We start from the raw sequence: 20,892 nt of genomic DNA on the forward strand, positions 1-20,892 counted from the left end.
TACTCCTGACACCCTGACGTTATTGCAGCATGATCGGCCTTCTGCATCGTCCGCCTTGCACCGCAGCAAGTCCACCTCCAGTTGAAGGGCCATAATCTGCGCCTGCGTAGTTGTCACAGTGGGTTGCAGCTTAGCTATGGTGATCTCACATGGGGCTACCTTCACCTTTAGTTTATTGTGCTCCTCTCGCATGATGCCCATGTTGATGATCAGTGTGTCCAACTTTGACTTCAGAGACATTTTCAAACTTTGCACATACACATTTATTGGTGTCCTGCAGCATATGTTTCATATTGAGAGGTGCCCTGGCCTGACATGAGCGGATTTTGCGGATTGGCAATCCGCGAATTTGCGGATTTGCGAACTCGCAATCCGCAAAATCCGCGAATTCCCGCGAATTTGCGGATTTTTTTTTTTTTTTGTGTTCGCCCGTGTTTCTGCCAGTTCGCGAGGGTTTTTACAATTTCGCAATTTGCGAACTTACCTGTCGGGTCGCAAGTTTTGCGAACTTGTTGTTTCTACGTGTCCAACCTGTTTGGGACACTCTTCTTCATCACTGCCACTCTCTGTCACCACTGCCACTCTCTGACTACTCATGCCACCCTCTGGCCCACCCATGCCACCCTCTGTTTCATCACCACACCCTCTGGTTGTCCAGTGTACATTATTTTCGGCAAAGCAAAGCACACCTTCCCTGCCTCAAGTGACCTGAATTAATTTGGGGCTGATTAATGTGTCACAGAATATTTTTTTAGCTGGCACCTGCTTCCTTAGTGCGCCCTGATTAGTGATCTTTTGCACTTGCTAAGTGCTTTCATTGTTGCAAAATTAGTTACAACACCTGCCCTGCCCCAACTGACAATAATGAATTAGGGGCTGATTAATGGATTTTAACTTCCAGCCTGGCTCCTGCTTGTCTCCCTTAGCTGTAATTCATGACCTTTGTGGCATATGTGTAACTATTCTGAGGTTCAGAGCAGGGTCACATAATAGTTTCAACTGGCAACTGAACTCTGGAGGGGCCCCTCAGGAAGCACTACAGGAAATGGCTACTAATGATGTGCCTGAACTTTTGAACCTGGTAAGTAGTTACTTTCAGTTTTGCTTAAATCGTATTTCTGCAATTTCGCACTTATTCGCGGGGCGCGAACTCACGCGAACAGTGCGAGCAGTGCGAGCAAAATCCGCTGCTCGCGGATTTGCGGATTTTGCAGGAAATTCGCAAATCTCGCGGATTGCGGATTTCCCGAAAATCCGCAAAATCCGCGAGCGGAACGGATTTTCCGCCCATGCCTAGCCTGAGCACAGTTCAGGCTGATCAGAGAGGGGGCTGAATGTCTCTCTACCACGCTGGACTTTTTCTGCTTCAAAATCATGGCGCCGCAAGGTTCATCCAGGGTGCAACCAGACCACGTCCTCAGATCACCCCTAAGTCCTCGATGAGTGCACCCCCAGAGCCCCCACAGCGCCTCCGCCACTCGCTCCACAATCCTGTGGTGCCTCTAGGCCTTCAAGTTATCCAGTGAAGGGGTGCCTCCCCCTACACAAAGTGAGCCACAATCACCCCCTGGTGTCTGTTTTATAAGGGTGCGCCAAGAGCCAGGCAAGGTAACCAAAGGTACAAAAATCCACAGGAGCAAAGGGGTGGTACCCCCTCCCCCAGGTCAAACAGATAGTCCAGTACTAGGGTCCTGTAATACTCCTCCATAGTGCGCAAGAAGCCCCAAAGGCTGCTCCGTGGCAGTGTGATGATCAGCAGGGTTAAATCTGCCCAAACATCAAACAGGCTACAAAACTGCCTCTGCTACAAGGTCCTGCCCTGCTGTCCAGACCATGAAGTGCTGGGACCTTTCCAGCTGCCAACCTGGACATCAAGTAGTCTCCAGCATCCCTAGGCCAAAAGGGAAGAAGGGGAGGCCCACATGCTCTCTCTGTGTCCAGCACAGGCCCTGCCACCATCTCCTCAAGGCCCATAGCTCCCGCCTAGACCGTCAGTGCCTCGATGTTGTCCCCCAGGGCCGGCAAGCTGTTTTGCCTGTCTTGGCTGCCTGCCCAGGCCTTGCATAGACCCAGTCTTCCCAGAGTTACTAGAGGGGGAGGGGAAGTCCCACAAGCTCTGACTGCAGCCATAGTGGGCCCTACCACAGTCTCCTCATGGCCCAAAGCTTCTGCACGGATCTTCAGTGCCCCAAAATACATCCCCAGTGGTTAGCTGATGCGCCATGTGCTGGCTTCAGATGGGTTCCAGACTAGCCCGCACTGCCCGCCACCGTTCGTAGGCAACCGTGTGCCGCAGCAGCTCCCAAGGCATTCAGGGAGCATGCACAGCTCGCCACAACCCCCTGCTGGTGCACCAGATGACAGGTGGGCTCCGTAGTACGTTCTCACATGCAGAGTGAGGGTAAAACGATGATTTCGGCAGGATCCTAACGGTGCCAGGAGGGAGCTCGCAGTAATGTGGCAGCTCCTTCAGCCATCTTGGACACGCACCTCACAATGGTCACCCAGTTGGCGAGAAGTGGCCGTGTGTGATGTGTCGCACTGCAGAAGACATAATGAGCAGCACACAAGAGTCTTGATACTACTGTCTGAAGGACTGCTGGGCTTTACAAAAAGCATTAGATTAAAATAGGAAAATGAAAGAAATGAAAGAGAACCTATAAAAGGAGAAAACTAAAAGAGTGACCTACTAGCCAAGGCGAGGAAGTGCACTAATTTCTAGGCAGATATTTACATAAATTCAGGCAATGTGCCATCACTCACAAAACACAAGAGTCAGTGGTTGACTCAAATCTCTATGCATGTTTAAGCATGTATCTTATGATTACTTTTTATAACAAGAACCTGGCAGACAGGTGGGGTTATTAGGCCAGATCTAAAAGGTCCTTCCATAAACACACACTGCTAAATACTGCACATGAAATTACAGAATTACAGTTGTCAAAAGCAATACAATTGCCTCTCCCTCAACAAGAGGGTTTAGTAAGGATTTTTCCATTACAATTCTTCTACCCCCACTGTTTGTCAGTGGCGGTAACCAACACCAAAACTCTTGTATATTGTAATAAACTGTGAGAGTCCATGTAACAATATACCAGTCTCCAGTCTTTACTACATTGTAATAACAATCCACTCTTTGATGTCTATTGGCTTTGACATATGCTTTTAGCTACAAATGATTACGCCCTATTGCCTTTGTCATAACTTTTAATAAAAGCATATGTAATCTATGGCATCTGACTTAACTTTCTTCAATTAAACAATCCAGCCTATAGCCTTTATTGTTGTGTTATCATCCTCACCAACTCAGGCTTGCCATATTGAGCATAGGCTTACCCGTGAAGCAAATAACAGGTATCCAGTCATAAAATTACAAATATGCGCATTACAGTTGGCAAAATAATACACATCCCCTACTAAAAGGGCATAACAAGCATTATCACAACCAGGGATCTGTCAAAGGAGATAGCTAACACCACATTCCTTGACTGGTAACGTAATCTTGGACTTTGTATGTAACAAAATACAGTCTAAAGGCTTTAATACATTGTAATAGGAATCCACCCATATGAGATCTGCCAGATCTCCTTGGATTTGGCCAAGATGCTGTGGCACTCCTCCATGGCACATGTCTATGGATGGGGTGACAAAAATGGTAAGCTGCTTCATAATCTGGTCTCTTACCCCAGAGCTGATAGAAATATTCCTGAAATCCGGGACGCCGCTGGTACCCACCACTGTACCTCGGTGGCTATCGCCCAACCCTTCGCGGGATACTGTTCTCAGCTCTATTCTGCCCGGCCCCCTGGGGCCTCCCTAGCCGACCTGCTGAAAAGAACCGGATCCCATCTCCCTTGCTTTCCCCAGACCGCCTCGGTGGACCTCGATCTTCCCCTTACTCCTGAGGAGATCCAGGGCTCTATCTCCCTACTCAACTCTGAAAAGACCCCAGGACCCAATGGTATTCCGCAAGAATACTACGCGACTTTCCGAAACGTATTGGTCCCTCGCCTGGTCAGCCTCTTTCAACATGTGAAAGAGACGGGCTCTTTTTCCCCTGAGACCGACGTGGCCACCATAGTGGTCATTCCGAAAACCCAACCACCTTTCCTTTCATGTGCAGAGTATCGTCTGATCTCTCTCTCATCAACACTGAAATGAAAATGTTCGCTATTGCATTGGCGCAGCATCTTCGCCCCTTGCTGCATGAGCTGATCCATCCGGACCAGTGCGGTTTTATGCCCGCTCGTGGCACTCGCATTGTATACGGCGCCTCCATCTTGCCCTTGCCCATCGCCGCCTGCTCACCCCGTACTTGGCTCTACTGCTAATAGACTTTAAGAAGGCCTTTGATACCGTAGATTGGGGCTACTTGGAGGATGTATTGGCCACAATAGGCTTCGGCCCCCACTTCCAATGCCTCATCCGAGTCCTGTACTCAAGTCCAAAGGCAAGGGTCCTGACCAACGGCGCCCACTCAGAAGCATTCCCCATCCGCAAAGGCACCTGTCAGGGATGCCCCCTCTCGCCGTTTGTATTTACGCTGGCAATGGAACCACTGGTGTGCCTCATAAGTAGTGACTCTCAAATCCGAGGTTGGTCCTGGGACCCCCACCAGATTGACAAGATTGCCCTCTACACGGACGATGTTCTGCTTTTCCTGGCTGACCCGGAGACCTCCGGCCCCGGCTGTCTGGAGGTGCTTCGGAATTTTGAGCCATGGGTCTGCGCCTAAACCCGGCAAAGTCAACCTTGGTCCCCCTCCATCCCTCGAGGGCCTGCTTTGATTCACAGTCCTCTATCCCCCTGCAGAGGCAATCATTCAAATATCTGGGGATTTGGATAACCTTACTTCCTGAATTAGAGTGGGCTCTTAACCTCACTCCCCTGGTCACGAAAGCCTGGTCACAAAAGCATTGGCAGTCCCTCCCTCTTAACCCCCTGGGCAGAGGGGCACTTTTTAAAATGATGATGCTCCCCCTTTTTTTATACATCCTACAAAATATCACTTTCCATCTCCCGGGTAGCTGGTTCCGTGAGTTTGACGGGGTACTTACCAAATTACTGTGGGGGAATGCGAGCCCACATATGGCCTAGACCCGCTGTGGATACCTCTCTTTGATGGGGGTATGGGGGTGACCAAACTTCACCTCTATTACCTGGCCACCCGAATCATTGTCATCCATGACTAGTTTGCTGGAGGCTGGTCCGACCCGGCCTACCGGACTGGGGCTTAGAATTATGGACTTCCCACAGATTTTAGCCTACCTGTATGGGACCCCCATTCCACTGACCATCCCGCCAATCACCAGAGTGGTCCCAACAGCCTGGTGCACTACTTTGCGTCCCTTGCAATGGGATAGGAAACTCACTCGACACACGCCTTTGTGGCATGGTACATGGCTGCACGACTTATCGGATCTCCGAGGGTTCCAACGTAGGGATTGGATCGGGATTACACTCTGGGTGGGAGACCACATTCGGGCCTTCTCTGACCTGCAACAATGCTTCTCCCTACTCAATTCTACAAATATTTGCAACTTCGTCACACCCTTACTACACATGTCCCACCTGGTACCTCGCTCCCTGAATGTAATCACTTGGAAGCTCAGGTCATGATGGGCAATCTAGGTAAAGGGGGAGTGTCACGAATATATCGCTCCCTAGTGAATTACAGCCCTGTCACCTTAGATGCTTTGCGAGCGCGCTGGGAGGGATGGGTGGGTCCCCTGGAGGAGATGGACTGGCGAGACGTCCTGATGGCTCCCAAAACTCTGACATGCTCCTCAAAATTACGCCTCATCCAGCTGAACTACCTCCACACTGCATATCTTACCCCTGCACGCCTACACAGGGTCGGTCTATGCCCCTCACTGGATTGCACCCGTTATGGCCAGGCCCAGATGATTTTTTCCACATGGTCTGGCAATTCCCCAATCTCACCTCATTCTGGGCAGGTATAGAAACTGAACTCACATACACTCTAGGGTGGCAGGTCCCACTTGATCCCATCCATATCCTTCTAGGGGTATTTTATGATTTTGATGGTTCTCGAGCCGATAAGTGCTTCTTGGGCACAGCATTGGCAATGGCCAAATGAGACATAGCGGTGGCCTGGTTGCAGGCAAATCCTTCCATTGAACGTAAATGGCGCCGGGGGTGGACTGGTGCGCGGCCCAAGAACAACCTCTTTGAAGCCCGGGTCTGCCCTGAGAAGTTTGAAAAGGTATGGGGCAAATGGCTAAACATACTGGGTTGAACTTTATGCTGACTTTCCAATTGCTTTTTTGTTTTTCTTTCCGTCCAAGAGGGCTATTACAACGGCCTTGTATTTCGAATGGGTCCCCCTACTATCTGTTGATGATGGACGCTGATGTATCGTGCACCTTCTTGCTGTCTTCTCATGTTTTTGTTCTTACAAATGCTAATAAAAATTGATTATTAAAAAAAAAAGAATCCACCGGTAAAGACTTATTGGCTTTATATTATGCTTTCCACAATAAATAAGTCAGTCCAACTGACTTTGTTGTAACTTTTCTTAATAAACAGATCAGGCCTCTGGTGTCTGGCATACCATTTCCTAATGAACCTAATGAATGTAAAGCCTTCATGATTAGTCAACTCAAGCCTACTGTATTGAGCACAGACTTTGCCACAAGGCAAGCAGTCACAAAATTTCAATTATGAACTAAGTTACAGTTGATAAAATAATAACCAACCCTCAATATCACAGTGCAAATCTTCCAAAGTTTGTTAGCTGAGCAGCTGGCAACATATCTCTTGCCTACTATGATAAACTATGACACACATGTAAAAACGGCATGTACCTACATGATTTAACAAGGTGTAATAAATATCCAACTTCAAGGACTATTGGCTTTTACATGTTTTTCACAGTAAAAGGTAGGCCTCCTGCATTTGTTGTAATTTGTTTATAATAAACAGATCAGACCGATGGCAACGGACAAAACCTTTCCCAGTGAACCAATCACTCACTAACTTTATCATTGACTTGTCAACATAACCAACCCAGACCTAGTATTGAGATTATATTATTCCATAATATTTTAATAGAAGGTTACAGTTGGCAAAACAATACAAAACGTATGCTAAAAAGGTGTAATACTGATTCAAATGGCACAGTACAAATGTTTTTTTTATGACCAATTTTATTGATTTATACACAGTAAGAAAAGAGATCAACAGCCAGCCCAGAACCCATCGCAGACAAGGAACATAGCATCTGCAAGACAGTGTACATGCTCGTAGTAAGCAACCAAAGCAGGAAAACACCCACCGCTTCCCGCAATGTTCAATTGAATACATTAGTCGTCTATCGCCCCCACCCATTTGCCCCACACTTTACGAAATTTCTTCAGACATCCTCTGGTCTCATACAGGAGCCGATCCTGTGCCGCGCACCAGTCCACCCCCTGTGCCAGCGTGTCATGGTAGGGGCTTTCAAGGCCAGCCACTTTGTCGCAATGTCTCTTTTAGCAACCATGAAGGCCGGCTTCAGAAAAACGTTTGTCAGCTCGAGAACCATCTAGCCCATCAGTAAGTCCCAGGAGCGCAATTGTGGGATTAAGAGGTACCTCCCATCCTAGGACCTCGGTTAGTTCCCCTGTTACCAATTCCCAAAAGTGGGTGATGACAGCGCACTGCCATACCATGTGGAAGAAGTCAGCCTGTGGGTGTTGGCAGCATGGGCAAGATGCACCGGGACGAAACCCGGCATGGTGAAGGCGCAGCGGTGTAAGATACGCAGTGTGTAAATAATAGGTTTGGAACAAGCAAAACTGCCCTGATACTGTGATTAATTTGGGGGTCATTAGCGCGTCTCGCCAGTCGGCATCCTCCAAGGGCCCAAGCCATCCCGCCCATCTCTCCCTGAGCTGTGAAAGTGTGTTAGGGGTGTTACTCGTGAGGAAGCGATAAATGCGGGAGATCCCTCCCTTTCCCAGATTGACAGTCATCACCTGAGCCTCAGGCGGACTGTATTCAGGAATAGACGTACCCTCTGGGATGTGTGAGTAGAGAGTTTAGCGTAGCTGTAGGTAGTGGTAAAGCTGTGAGGGATGTAGGGAGTACAGATTCTGAAGATCCTGAACGATACGCATGCTGCCCCCTTTCCAGACATCCCCTGTGAGATCCCTATTAGATCCCACGCTCGGAATCAGGATAGACCGGCACCCGCCCCCCCCCCCCCCGCCCCTCCCCACAAGGTGGGCGCCCTGCCAAAGTGGAGTGTATTGGGTCAGTTTGCCCGACCAGTGGGTGTGGCGCAGAGAAGCCCCCCATGCCAGAAACACCCCACATGTGACCTCAGGTGGGGTTCTGGAGACGGCGTTCCCGTACAGCATCCCCTGAATCTTGGGCCAGCCGAGGGTGTGTAACTCCAACTGATAGGCCGGATCCGACCAGGCCCCGTTAAACCAATCATGCAGGGTAAGGAGCCGAGTGGCTAGATAATAAAGGTACAGGTTTGTCATCCCCATACCGCCATCAAAGGGCGGCTGGGGCCTTGGAGCCCCCCACAGGAATTTGACAACCAGGCTGTCCATTTCCCAGAACCACGCATGTGAAAAGGGAAGCAGCATGTTCTAAAGCATGTAGAGAAACCTGGGCAGTATCATAATTTTGAATAGGGCGATGCGGCCTGACAGATTCAGCGGCAGTGTCTGCCATCTGTGGAGGTTGGCCCTGGCTTTCCTCACTAAGGGAGTTACATTGAGCACCCAGGCGAGGTCCAGGAGGAGGGCCACCCATATCCAGAGATATTTGAAGGACTGCCGCCAAAGGGGAATCGTGGACTGCCACTCAAAGCACTCTCTCGAAAGGTGAAGAGGGAACAAAACAGACTTAGTGGGGTTCAACTGAAGGCCGGAGGTCTTTTCAAACAGACTCAGCGCCCGAAGGCACCTGGGTCCCCGACAACACAGGCTCCAGCAGGTATAGGAGGATGTCATCCGCGTAGAGGGCGTTCTTGTCTTCCTCAAATCCAGGCCATCTCCATTCTTTGATGCACTTGTCGGAGCATATGAGGCATGCGAAAGATTCCATGGCTAGGGCAAAGAGGAGGGGCAAAAGCGGGTATCCCGGCCTCGTGCCCCTTCGGACTGGGAAGGACTGCGAGAGGGCTCCCTTAACCAGCACCCGGGCCGTTGGACGGCAATATTGTGTCCGCACTAGCTTGCAGAAGTAGTGCCCAACACCCATTTATGCCAACACCGCTTCTAGGCATTGTCAATCCACCGAATCAAAGGCTTTCTCAAAGTCCACAAGAAGAAGGAACAAATACAGCACTGGCGGTTCGCTAGAGAAAGGTGAAGATGCCTCTGAGACAGTGTCTAGTACCCCAGGAGGGCATGAAACCACACTGGTTGGGGTGGACCAGTTTGGCTGCAACCGGTTAGCCAGGATGGCTGCGAACACCTTGAGCTCTGACTTGATGAGTGAAATGGGACGATAATCAAAGCAGTGCTTCGAGGGGGGCTGAGACTTGGGGATCACCACAACGGTGGCTGTGTCATCTCGGCATGCAATGAGCCTTTATCGGTCGCCTCTGCATATAGCTCCAACAAGTGGGGAACCAGCGTATCCCGGTAGGCGGCATAAAACTCCTGTGGGATACCGTCTGGTCCCGGGATCTTGCCGGAAGCCATATGAGAGATTGCCTCATGAACCTCTTCTGGAGTGATGGGGAGGTTAAGCATTTCTGCCTCAGAGTCACTAAGGCACGGGAGAGGGATCAGCTCAGAGAGTGAAAGAGTGGAGGGCCGGGCATCATAGACGGCGGTGTAGTACGTAGCGAAGCACTGAGCCACTGCCGCCGAAGACCACTGGACCTCCCCATTGAGGCCCAACACTTCGAGAATAATGCGGTTGGCCATCGGGTATGTGGCCAATCGATGGAGCAGCTTCCCATTCTTGTCTCCCCAACCGTAAACCTGGGCCACCGAAGACCTCCAAAGCAGTTTGGCACCTTCCAGGAAGGCCTGCCTGAGCTCATCTCGTAGGAATGCCAATCTCCTGTCCAGGGCCGCGGGCCTTCCTTCAGGCGATCTGGTCCTCAAGCAGGGTGATCTGCGCCTCTAGGCAGGTAAGACGAGACTCCTGCGCACTCTGTTGAAGCTTGAGTTGGCCTTTGGCAAAGCCGCGAATGGTGGCCTTGCCATTCTCCCACAGAGTGCCTGGGGAGGGAACGGAGCCCTGGTTAATGATAAAATATTGCCGGACCTCATTGCCCACTGACTCCCGAAAATGGTTGTCCTGGAGAAACCAGGCATTCTGCCTCCAGAGCAGTCGCAACACGTCAGGAAGGTCGCCCACCGCAGCATCACCGGTGAACGGTCGGGGAGATACCTCTAGGGAGTATGGTTGTCTCCCTGATTGTCTGACAATCAAGAGCCGGCATAAAAATGTAATTAAGGCGAGGGTGAGTGCGATAAGATGCCGAGGTGTGGGTGTAGTGCCTGGTTGTGGGGTGCCAAAGTCTCCAGGCATCGCAGACCCCAATTGAGGTCGTTCAATTCGACAAACGTTTGGCTTGAGAGATTCTGGATGGAGAAGGGGCTCCCACCACATCAAAAGGGCAGGGTCCATGACTGCATTGAAGTCACCCCCAACAATGGACATACCTAGGGGCAGGGTGGTGATCAACCTTGCGAATTGTTTGAGCGTGGGGCCCTTCAGAAACAGCGGGGACTAAACGGACAGCAAGTTAAGCATTCGATCTCCAACGGCCCCTTCCAGGGCGATATAGGTACCCTGACGGTCAGTCGTGACCTTACGCAGAGTGAATGGAAGGGTGTGGCACACAAGGATGGCTACCCCTCTCGACCCCCGAGTAAAGCCGGAATGCCAAATCCTCCCATAGCAGTACCTCACCAGGAAGGGGCATTTATTGCCCACCAGATGAGTTTCTTGGAGGAGCAGTATATCGACGTTGTGGCGTTGTGCATACCGCAGGACTGCTGTCTGCTTGACTCTATCTAGCAGTCCATTAACGTTCCAGGACATTACATGGAGTGATCACTTCCCACTTTCGATGTCAGTCATGGGGGATATGAGTGCATGGGGAGACGCCGCACGCGGGTGGTGGGTGCATGTGAGGAGTGTAGTTTGAGTGACACATGGGGCGTATCTCAGTAAACCTACCAGTGAGCGTGTTTGTCTCGCTGTTGGACACGGATTCGAATATGGTGTATGGCATATGGCAGCAAAGAGCCAGGCAGCAGATTCTATGAGATGTGCATTCATTATGCTGTTGATCCAAGGAGTGAGTTTGAACCAAGTGCAACAAGAAAAAACTGGGACAACGGTCCCCCCAACCCTACCCCCTCCCTCCTCACTATACTTCAGAAACAGAAACATCTGTTGACCCTAACTAAGGAACCTAGAAAAGGAACCAACCAAACTAGAACACTTGGGAATGGGAAACCGTGGAGGACCCCTTCTCGTAGCAGGATGTTCTATGATAGTGTCCATTATAGGATAGGGTGATGGTGAGCCAAAGTGCTGCACCAAGGGCCACAGGAACAAAGACGGCCCGAAAATATGGTGGATTCAGTGTGGCACCATGGGAAGGATCGGGCTCCAGGAGAGATCCGTGTCTATAGGGTCCAGTAGTGATGGCCGGGGAGAGACACACCCTGGGTCAGAGTGGCTCGAAGAGCTAACATGCCGAGGGGTTCGCCCGGGGGTGTACCGGATGCCGGAAGACGAAAGGGACCCTGCCTCCTGTGGGACTGGGTGCGCTGCAGCCTTGGGTCAGGCAGGTCCAGGTGGGCATCCCCTCTACTGTCCGCAGGGGAGTTGTTCCGAACGTTAAGCCTTAGGGGCCGTTCTTCTGTCACCCATGTCCAGGCATCCTCAGGGGAGTCAAAGAAAAGGGTTCTGTTTTGGAACACTACCCTGAGGCGGGCCAGGAAGAGGAACCTGTATTGGATATTGAGGGCACGCATCTTGCTGTTGACTTCTCCGAACAAGCGCCATTGGCCCTGGACTTCACGGGTGTAGTCAGGAAAGATCAGGATTGCCTGGCCCTGGTATTTAAGGAGGTGCTGCTTCCATGCCTCAGCCAAGATGGAGTCCTGGGCTCTGAAGTTAAGAATCCGCATTATTATCGGCCTTTGGGGTGCGCCTGGCGGCAGCCTGGTTGCAAGGGATTGGTGCACCCGCTCAATAGCAAACCACGGGGAGAGGGAGCCTTCGGGCATCCACGAGCACAGCCAGTGCTCAAAGTCAAATAGACAGCCTTGTCCTGCCCCCTTTGGAAACCCCACCAGGTGGAGGTTGTTTTGTCTTGACCTGTTTTCAGCATCTTCTGTCCTACTGTGCAGCTCCCGGGTGTGGGTTTTGGAGGCGCGCAATCTGATCCTTAAGAAGATGAACATCATCCTCTACCGTGGATATACGGGACTCCATCTCCTTGATCCGGGCCGTTCCATTATGGAGGTCCTGACGAGTAAGAGTCATGTCCACTCGAACATCCTTAATATTGCCCTCCACTGAAGATTGGGAGGTGCGGATGGCTTGGAGGATGGTGGACAAATCTGCAGAGGTAGGACGTCCTTCCCCGCGGTCCCTCCCGTTGCCCCGGAATCTGTGACTGTATACTGGTCCATTTTAGTCTGCGTGGTGGGAGTTTTAGCTGCGCGGTCTCTTCCCATGGTCTACGCTCCACAAAGCCAGGGCCCAGGTCACCACCCGGTGCTCAGATGGAGTACAAGTAGGAGCTTCTGGGCAGAGGAATCCCGGGGCAATTAGTGGCAGGAAGGAAGGATATGAGAGAATGGTGGATGGAGGGGGCAGAACCACGTCCACACAACTCCCTGCTGCCCGACCGACAGCCAAAGCCCCTTCACTGCAGTTCCCCTCCACACCTGGAATCAAATGGGTAAGTCCCACCAGCAGGTCAGAGCCAGCGCCAGGTCCGGGTGGAGGGTCCAGCCCGGACAGAGTGTTGTTCAAAAAGGGGAGGTGTAAGCAGATCGCCAGGGGGGTGGAGGCCACTTACTCAGCCGCCCGATGTGGCGGTCAAACCCTTCTAGTAGGTATTAGCCCACTCGGGGACCTAGGCCGATCGCGGCAGGTCCCCGATGATGCACAGGAAGGAGATTGACGGCTGAGGTGGTCTGCATTTACCATTGCTATGCCCAGGAAGGGACCAAGACAATTTTCCAAGCGGTGAGGACCCACTTGGAGAGCAATGACCAACGCTCCAGGCAAGCACAAGGCAGCCCCCTTCGATTGTGCCACAATAGAGAATAAAAGGGACCCCGAGTACATAATTACCGGCCGGTACTCTCGGTACAACAATAGCAAAAATCACTGGTGGGATGTGACTACGTCTTACTTATAAAAAAGGTAAGTGTGGATCGTCCAGGGAAAAAAACCACAATTGTTAATATCCAGACAACAGTGAATTCATTAAAGAAAAATGAAGATTACAGTTTGTTTGAAAGTATAAACATAATTAAAAAATGTAGAATTCAAAAGAATATTTATTAAAATTGTTAATCTTTTTTTCTTCTCAATACTGAGCACGGAGCAAAAGGAATAACACACAAGAAACACAGTAATCATATAAATCAGTTTAATAAAAAATAATCAAATACATAGACATAAATAAAGAATCTCCCACCTCACGAACATAGAGCTCATATAAAACCATAACTCAAAAACATGAGCATAAACTTCCAACAGGCAGTCCATCTCATACATTCTACATTCTCACATATCCAGTAAAACAGATTACACACAGCAATAAGACAGAAACTAACAGCCTGATTCATCAATCTCCCGTTTTGCGAGGCCCTAATAGCGAATTATTGCGATTCGCTATTAAGGACTCGCAAAACGGGATTCATGTAGGATTAGCAAAATTTATTGCGATTCCTACTGATTCCTTATTTGCGATTAGCAAATTGCTAATCGCAAATAAGGAAAAACTCCCCATTCATTCCTATGGGCCAAAAGGCCCATAGGAATGAATGGGGAGTATTCCTTATTTGCGATTAGCAATTTGCTAATCGCAAATAAGATTGCGATTTGAAGGGTGCCAGGGGTGTCCAAAGGACACCCTGTAGCACCCCTCAAATGCACATTTGAACAGGTGTTGCGCACACACATGTCCAGAGGACATGTGTGTGTGTAACATGCAAAAGTAAAAAATGCCCAAAAGTGCTTTTTACTCGTTTTTCTCAATTTACCACGAAGTCAGATTTCGTGGTAAATTGCGACCAAATATTGCGAATTCGCAATTTCAAATAGGGTGATGAATTGCATTTAAGGAATCTCCTTAGAGATTCCTTAAATCCAATTCATCGCAAATATGCGATTTCGCAAATAGCGATTTTTGCATTTGGGATGATGAATCCCAAATGCAAAAATCGCACTCGCAAACGGCCAGATTCTCAGAATCTGGCCATTTGCGAGCGCAATTCAGGTTGATGAATATGGCTGTAAATCAGGGTTATGCAATGGTAGTGATATGTTGACAAGAGTGCATCCCGTTGGTACTTTCTGGTATATACCACCATGTGGTTTCTGTCCTGCATGGTGCTGACGCACGTTTCGGTGATAGGGTAACTCATAGCTGTCACCTTCCTCAGGGCACTGGTAGGTGGGTAATGAAAAAGAGAAGCACCATGGCGGGGAAGGGTATTTGTACAAAGACGAAGTGGACTGAATGACTAACTAGCACAGCCACTTCTCGAATCAGGAGCTCCGTTTGTAGTTTAGATCCAATCGCAAAAGGTCCTAAGTGTCACAAACAAGGAGTTTGTCACAGAACTGGATAGAATACGAGAGTCCTTCTAAAGTTGCTGGGTGTCGTGGTACATGGGTATGTCGGTTCATACAAAATAGAAATCTTAGTAATTATGGGGGTCCAGGTGAATAGATCAACAAGGATGTCTCAAGAAGCAATGACGTCTCAACAGAGGTGGAACGAATATCCAGGAAATATCAAGGACTAACGGCTAGAAGGCAGTCAATGAAGTAAAGTTGACCAAGAGGAAAGCAGTAACTGTTTAAAAGCTCACAGGTAACTGAATTTTGATCGGCCCATATGGTCCTGAGGCAGACTTAACCGGGGCAAAAAGAGGCCAGCGTCCTCTAGCGGTCAAAAGGACAGGCGATTGGCGCCCTGGGGCTCAGAATCGACGTACGGACCCGCCTTCTACAGGGATGGCCAGGTCATCCCCGTTAAGTCAGAAAGCATTGCATGACTCTGGGAGGGGACAGAGGAGAAAGAGAGCATGAGATAAGAGGATAGTGAAAGAAAGAGAATGCGAAACATAGAGATTTGGTGTGGCCAAGTCAGAGTGGGACAATGTAAGGGCAGTAAAGATAAAATGAGAGAAAAAGTGTTAAAGAGCAAAAAAGAGAAAGTGTGTTTGAAAGAGGAAATAGAAATAAACAGATGCTGGTGTTAGCAAAAGACAGAAAGGAGGCAATCTTACAGCATTTTTGTGATAGAGGGCAAACATTATGAAAAACATTTTTAGGTCGAGCCTGAGCCAGAGCTGGTGATGCTCTGGGGAAGATCTGCTGTAGTTCAGTACGGGACAGAAGCCCAGGCTACTTCCCGCCCATACTTTACATTGGCTTGTGTCTTTGTCCTTCATAAATGCTGTCTTCTGATTCCTAAATAAGCTTGTTAGTCCATCCTTAGTACAGCCATTTCATCATGTGTATCCTCCCATGGCTACTGGCCCCTTTACTTCGTTGTTACACGGTAGATGTGCTATTTTATTCATTGAGTTTTTCCTACCTTAAGCAGGACGACGTGTTTTGTTTACATTCAGCTTTCACTTTAGAAGCAACAGGGACAATGCTTGTTTGCTATGCCATAGCGAGACATATAGCATTGCAAATATTTTTATATGAACTAATTGAGTAAAAAATTAACATACATGTCCGGAGTCTTTGCACACTGATTCTGATGTGGGCGTAGCCTATACAATTTCGGGGGTCAGGTGGGAGTTACCCACTGCATTAATTATCCCAGCCCCTCCTGCCTCGGAGTAGCACTACGGGCTACCTTTGGGCTCGTTTTGGTGGGATCCAGGCTACCAAGCCATAGCCGTCCCTGGTTGGAATGGAGGCGTAAGCAGAGTTGTACTGTGTCGCTGCCCTTAAGCAATGGCGGATGATACAGGTGCAGGATGCGTGGGATCACTGGACCCGGACGCAGAAGCACTTCAGAAGCGCGCATGATAGTAAGCTCTCTTTATTTCTCTCAATTAATGTAATTTGCTTTAGGCATGTAATGATGTGTGTGTGTGTTAGGCATGTAATGATGTGTGTGAGTTAGGGATGTAATTTGCGTGTGCACATGTGTGGGGTGTGGTGTCCTTCCTGTGTGTGCGTATCTAATGGATGTGATATGGTCTGTGTTAGTGAGGTGTTCTATTGAAAGAATATGTTCCCGTCTTTATGAATGATTCCCCCTTCTGCTACAGACGCCTTTCCATTCGATGGGGTCAAAGGTCAGGGCGTCCAGGGAGCGCCTTACTCCTCTGGGAATGCAGGTACATTTGCATCAAATACAAATCACCTTCGGCACAAAGTCTAGAAACTCCTTTGAAATACAGAATTTGTAGCCAATAGGCTTAAGTCTACAGGCTCCAGAGATGCCAATAGCTGAAACTCGAGTAAATGCGAGACCTGTTGCATTGCAAATGCTTGTTTTTGACTGGTTCGTGTTTAGGCACTTAGGACCAAGCCAGACCCCTGGCACGGCTGTAGCTCGGCTCCACCAACAAATTGTCTGGCTCACCCACCTCGACTTTTCAGAACAAATATAAAGCCTACTGCTTTTCTCATAGCTTTTTATAACACACAGATCAAACATAACTAAACCAATCAGGCCTTTAATCTTGATATTTGGCTTGACATAGGAGCGGATTGGCAAGGCGGGCATTCGGGCATCGGCCGAAGGGCAGGCGTCTCAGTGCCCTCTGTGGACCGTTTTTTTCTCCCCTTTCCCAGTCCACAGAGGGTGGACTAGGAAAGGGGAGAAAAAAACGGCCCACAGAGGGCACTGAGACAGAGACAGAGAAATGAAAGCAGCCTCGCTGTGCGGCCGTACAGCGATTATCAGCTGTGGCCTCTCCTTCACCCCCTGCCCTCCCAAGCAATCACGCAGAGGCTGGGAAGGGGTGATTGTTTGCAAGATGTTGCTCAGTTCTATGAGCCATTTTCACCCCGGCCCCCCTGGGGCCCACGCAGCCCAGAAACAGTGTTTGTCTTAACACCTTGCCCACAGCCCTTCACATTTAGGGCTTAGTGGGCGAGGAAGAATGGGTCTCGCTGTGGGGGCCAGGTGATGTTTGGAACTCGCACCCTTCACCTCAGCCTCCCCCTAGCTACCTGGCTACCTTGGATGACCCAGCAGCTGCGTTTGTGCTCCCCTGCCAGGACATTGCCCTGAGGCCTGGAGGGCTGAATAATTTACTAATTGCATGGGCCTTACCTATGTTCATGTGCTCCTGAGCTGAAGGTCTGGGGAGGGCTAAGTTGGTTCGTAATAGCAGGGGCTTTCCTGCTTTTCAGGGGCTCCTGCGCTGGAGGGCTCAAATAATTTTGTGACAGAAAGGGGGCCTTGCTGTTTTTTTTAGTTGATCAGCATGTAGGCCATTGTCAACGTGGCCCTGTGTCCTGCGCAAGAACAGTATCCTCCCACTTTCATTCCTTGTATGTGCAAATGGTTTTTCGTGATTGGGCACGCCCCTTGAATGTGGGCCACGCCCCTTAAATATGGGCCACGCCTCATGAATGTGGGCCACTTTTTTCGTCAGTGCCCGGGCCAAATTGTGATCCCAATCCGACCCTGGCTTGACACTATTACCACCTCAGGGCTACTATTTCGAGCATAATATGTGCAATACAAGACCTCTTTTTGAGTGGAAGCACACAACCTCTGCCAAAGCAGATACTGTACAAAGGATAATTAGTACGAGGGCAGAGCCCAAGTCCCTATTTTAGAGGAGACTCCTAAAGCTTTTTTTTCTGTTGCTCACATTAGGTCTTGCAATAGCCGCGCTGTCAAGCCCCAATGAAAAAGGCACTCAAAAGCTTGTGATGAGGAAGCATTATTTCACCATCTTCAGCTTCGATTTTTTAAGATCAATACCAGAGAAGAACCTAGGGCCATATTATCAATCAAGGGCTATACATTATCGCCGCTTTTATCGGCAGGAAACTGCAGCTAAAGCGGCTATAATGGGCTTGATAATATGCCCTTGTGAGTTCCCATAGAAGCCCAAGTTAACACCAGAACCTGGGCTTCTATGGGAATTCACAAGGGCATATTATCAAGCCCATTATCGCCGCTTTCGAGGCAGTTTCCTGCCGATAAAAGCGGCGATAATGTATCGCCCTTGCTTGATAATATGGCCCCTAGAGTGGTAACTATTTCCCAAAACATTCCTACTTCTTACCCTGCTGATGTACCCAAATAACATGTCATTCTCCATGACCATCTAGCCACATAGAGTGCAGACTTTAACCGCATCGCTGCGGCGGTTATTTTTCCGCTGCTCTGCTTTTTTCTAAAAGCCGCGTTAGAAGACGAGCTCAGCTCGTCATCCGCACACGACCACCATGGCTGATGACGAGCTAAGCTCGTCATCAGCATCGAAGGGGTTAAAATAAGAAGTAAACTAGTTTGGACAAAGGTGATATCAACAGAAAAATTAACGATTATTTGGGAAATAGTGCTTACATCACATTTTAAATGTCGACAAAGAATGGCCCTTTGAAAAGTTGGACAGGATTTATCTAATAGGTGCCTGGACTGCTCTACTCTAGATGGTCCATTACAACGTATGCTAAGTCACTGCTCAAGGCTGCATCCCATCGAAAATCAAATATCCTGTTCTTGGAAAAAACAATTTTCATTATTGTAATTCTACCTTCTCCGAATTTGCATGGGCACAAAATGAAAAGTATGCCAACCCATTGAATTAAACAGGGCATGGATTGCTTAAAAGAATGTGCCATATTTCTGTAAAAAAATGGACTAGTGTATACTGGTCTGGATAGACATCCAAATGGTTGCACATTCTGTATATCTTTAGGTATGTATAGGAACCGTGTATTCACAAGGGGGTTTAAACCAATACACAATAGTCACAGTAGGCTTCATTTCGGCAGATAATTTCAGCTTCAGATGAACAGTCTAATTTAAGGGAAGAGTGGTACCTGGGCTTTGGCTGTAGTCTCCAGTTTCCATGTTTTCTTGTCTGGTGGACTTCTGTTGGGTCACTGCTGGAGATATCCTCCTCTCCACTGCAGCGATATCTTCAAGAATGTCATCCACAAGAGAGTCTCCACTGTGCTTCATCTGCTTAGTGATGCTTTTCCTCCTGGTTCTGGAGTGCAATACATATGTTGTCAATGATGTTAGAAAATTTGAGAGAACCTCAATTTTTTTTCCATATAGCTATTTCAAAATAATTAATTATAAGGAAAATGCACATTTGTTTTCAGAAGCTGAACACAATTTAAAATTCCCAAAAACAGTTGAGTAGAAAAGTTTCATCACAATCTTTTTTTTTTTAAACCTATATTCTTTATTTAAACAAATATCGCAGCAATTTTATGAGTGCAGGCGGTGGAGGCATATTGCCATCTACACCTGGAAACTCTGCCCCGCACACTTACAGTACCAATAGCGATAAGACAGCGATGAATAATAAATTCGGAAGCAGGGGTATACATTTGCCTCCCACCCATCACACTTCACTTCTCTCTCTCTCCTCTCCTCTTCAGGTGCCACCAAACTCTTAAACGAGTTCACCAAATGTGTGTCATTTTACTAAACTGAATGCGTCCCATAACTTCTAATTTTCAGTGTTAGTTTTTGTGATTTAGCATTGGCAAATATTATGGCATGACACACGCAGCCTATGACTGGAGTTTTATAATGCAAGAGAATGAGGAAATCGAATCAATTTTTAATGCACGCCTACTGACATTTTTGTGAATTGTTTACAAATAGCCTCTATTTAAGGAGTGTATGCGTATCGTAGGTGTGCAGGTGGTTCTAATGGAGAGGTTCAGATGTGAAATAGTGCTCAATCTTATTTAAGCGTGAATCGCATTTTTTCCTTCTCCAAAAAAGTCGCATAATCAGTTCAGGACAAAGAACATAGAAACCGGGGTCTGGAGAGGAACTTGAGTGATAAACTGTTGCAGGCTCCTCTCAGAAGGATCTGTTACTGGCTGATGGCCATTGGGGTGCACTTGAATTTTGAGCGATACTTGACCAGAGAAACTAAAAGCTGCCTAAAACAAAGAACTAATGGCTCCAACAGAATGCCAAACACGCGCCTCGTGATGTCCACCACTGACTAGGCCAAGATCGGATAGTGAATCTAAATGAAATGATGTTTGGATTCGTTTTGTGTTTTTAATGTTTATACTTCTGTATCTGTATATATGAATGTGGTCGAAATAAACTTAGAATGCTGGAAATGGTGATGCAAATAAGATTGATTGTGAGTGCAAACAATCATTACAGTGAACTACATATACCAAAATGCACTTGGAAGGTCGGGTGCTAACGTGCCAACAGTGTGTTACCGTTCTTTGAAATTACAACAGATATGGGGTATTATCTAACCCTGGGCAAAGCACTACGCTACGCTCGCGTAGTTTGCGAAGTTTGCGCAACTTTGCACTACGCGAACTGCACGTAGCACAGTGCAAACATGCGTAGCGTACTGTAGCGTAGTGCAGCGGTAATTTTTTGCTTGCTCGCGGTCCTCAACATCAAGTTGGTGACCGCGAGCAAGCAAAATTACATCCTCGCAAGACTTTTTCCTTATTCGCGATCAGCAACATCAAGTTGCAGATCGCGAGCATTGAAAATAAACC

General features: G+C 48.4%; 1 protein-coding gene across 1 annotated transcript in view; it reads right to left on the reverse strand.

The window, feature by feature from the left end:
- The window catches only part of SPMAP2L (sperm microtubule associated protein 2 like), an 839,782-nt gene that overhangs the window by 689,936 nt on the left and 128,954 nt on the right, over positions 1-20,892 (reverse strand). Inside the window, exon 2 of the mRNA XM_086963162.1 lies at positions 19,216-19,385. Within this exon, the coding sequence (XP_086819288.1) occupies positions 19,216-19,357 (142 nt within the window). The 5' untranslated portion in view covers positions 19,358-19,385. The remainder of the gene's footprint in view (positions 1-19,215; positions 19,386-20,892) is intronic.

This window comes from Lissotriton vulgaris, chromosome 3_1 (genome assembly GCF_964263255.1).
Source record: "Lissotriton vulgaris chromosome 3_1, aLisVul1.2, whole genome shotgun sequence".
Lineage (NCBI taxonomy): Eukaryota > Metazoa > Chordata > Amphibia > Caudata > Salamandridae > Lissotriton > Lissotriton vulgaris.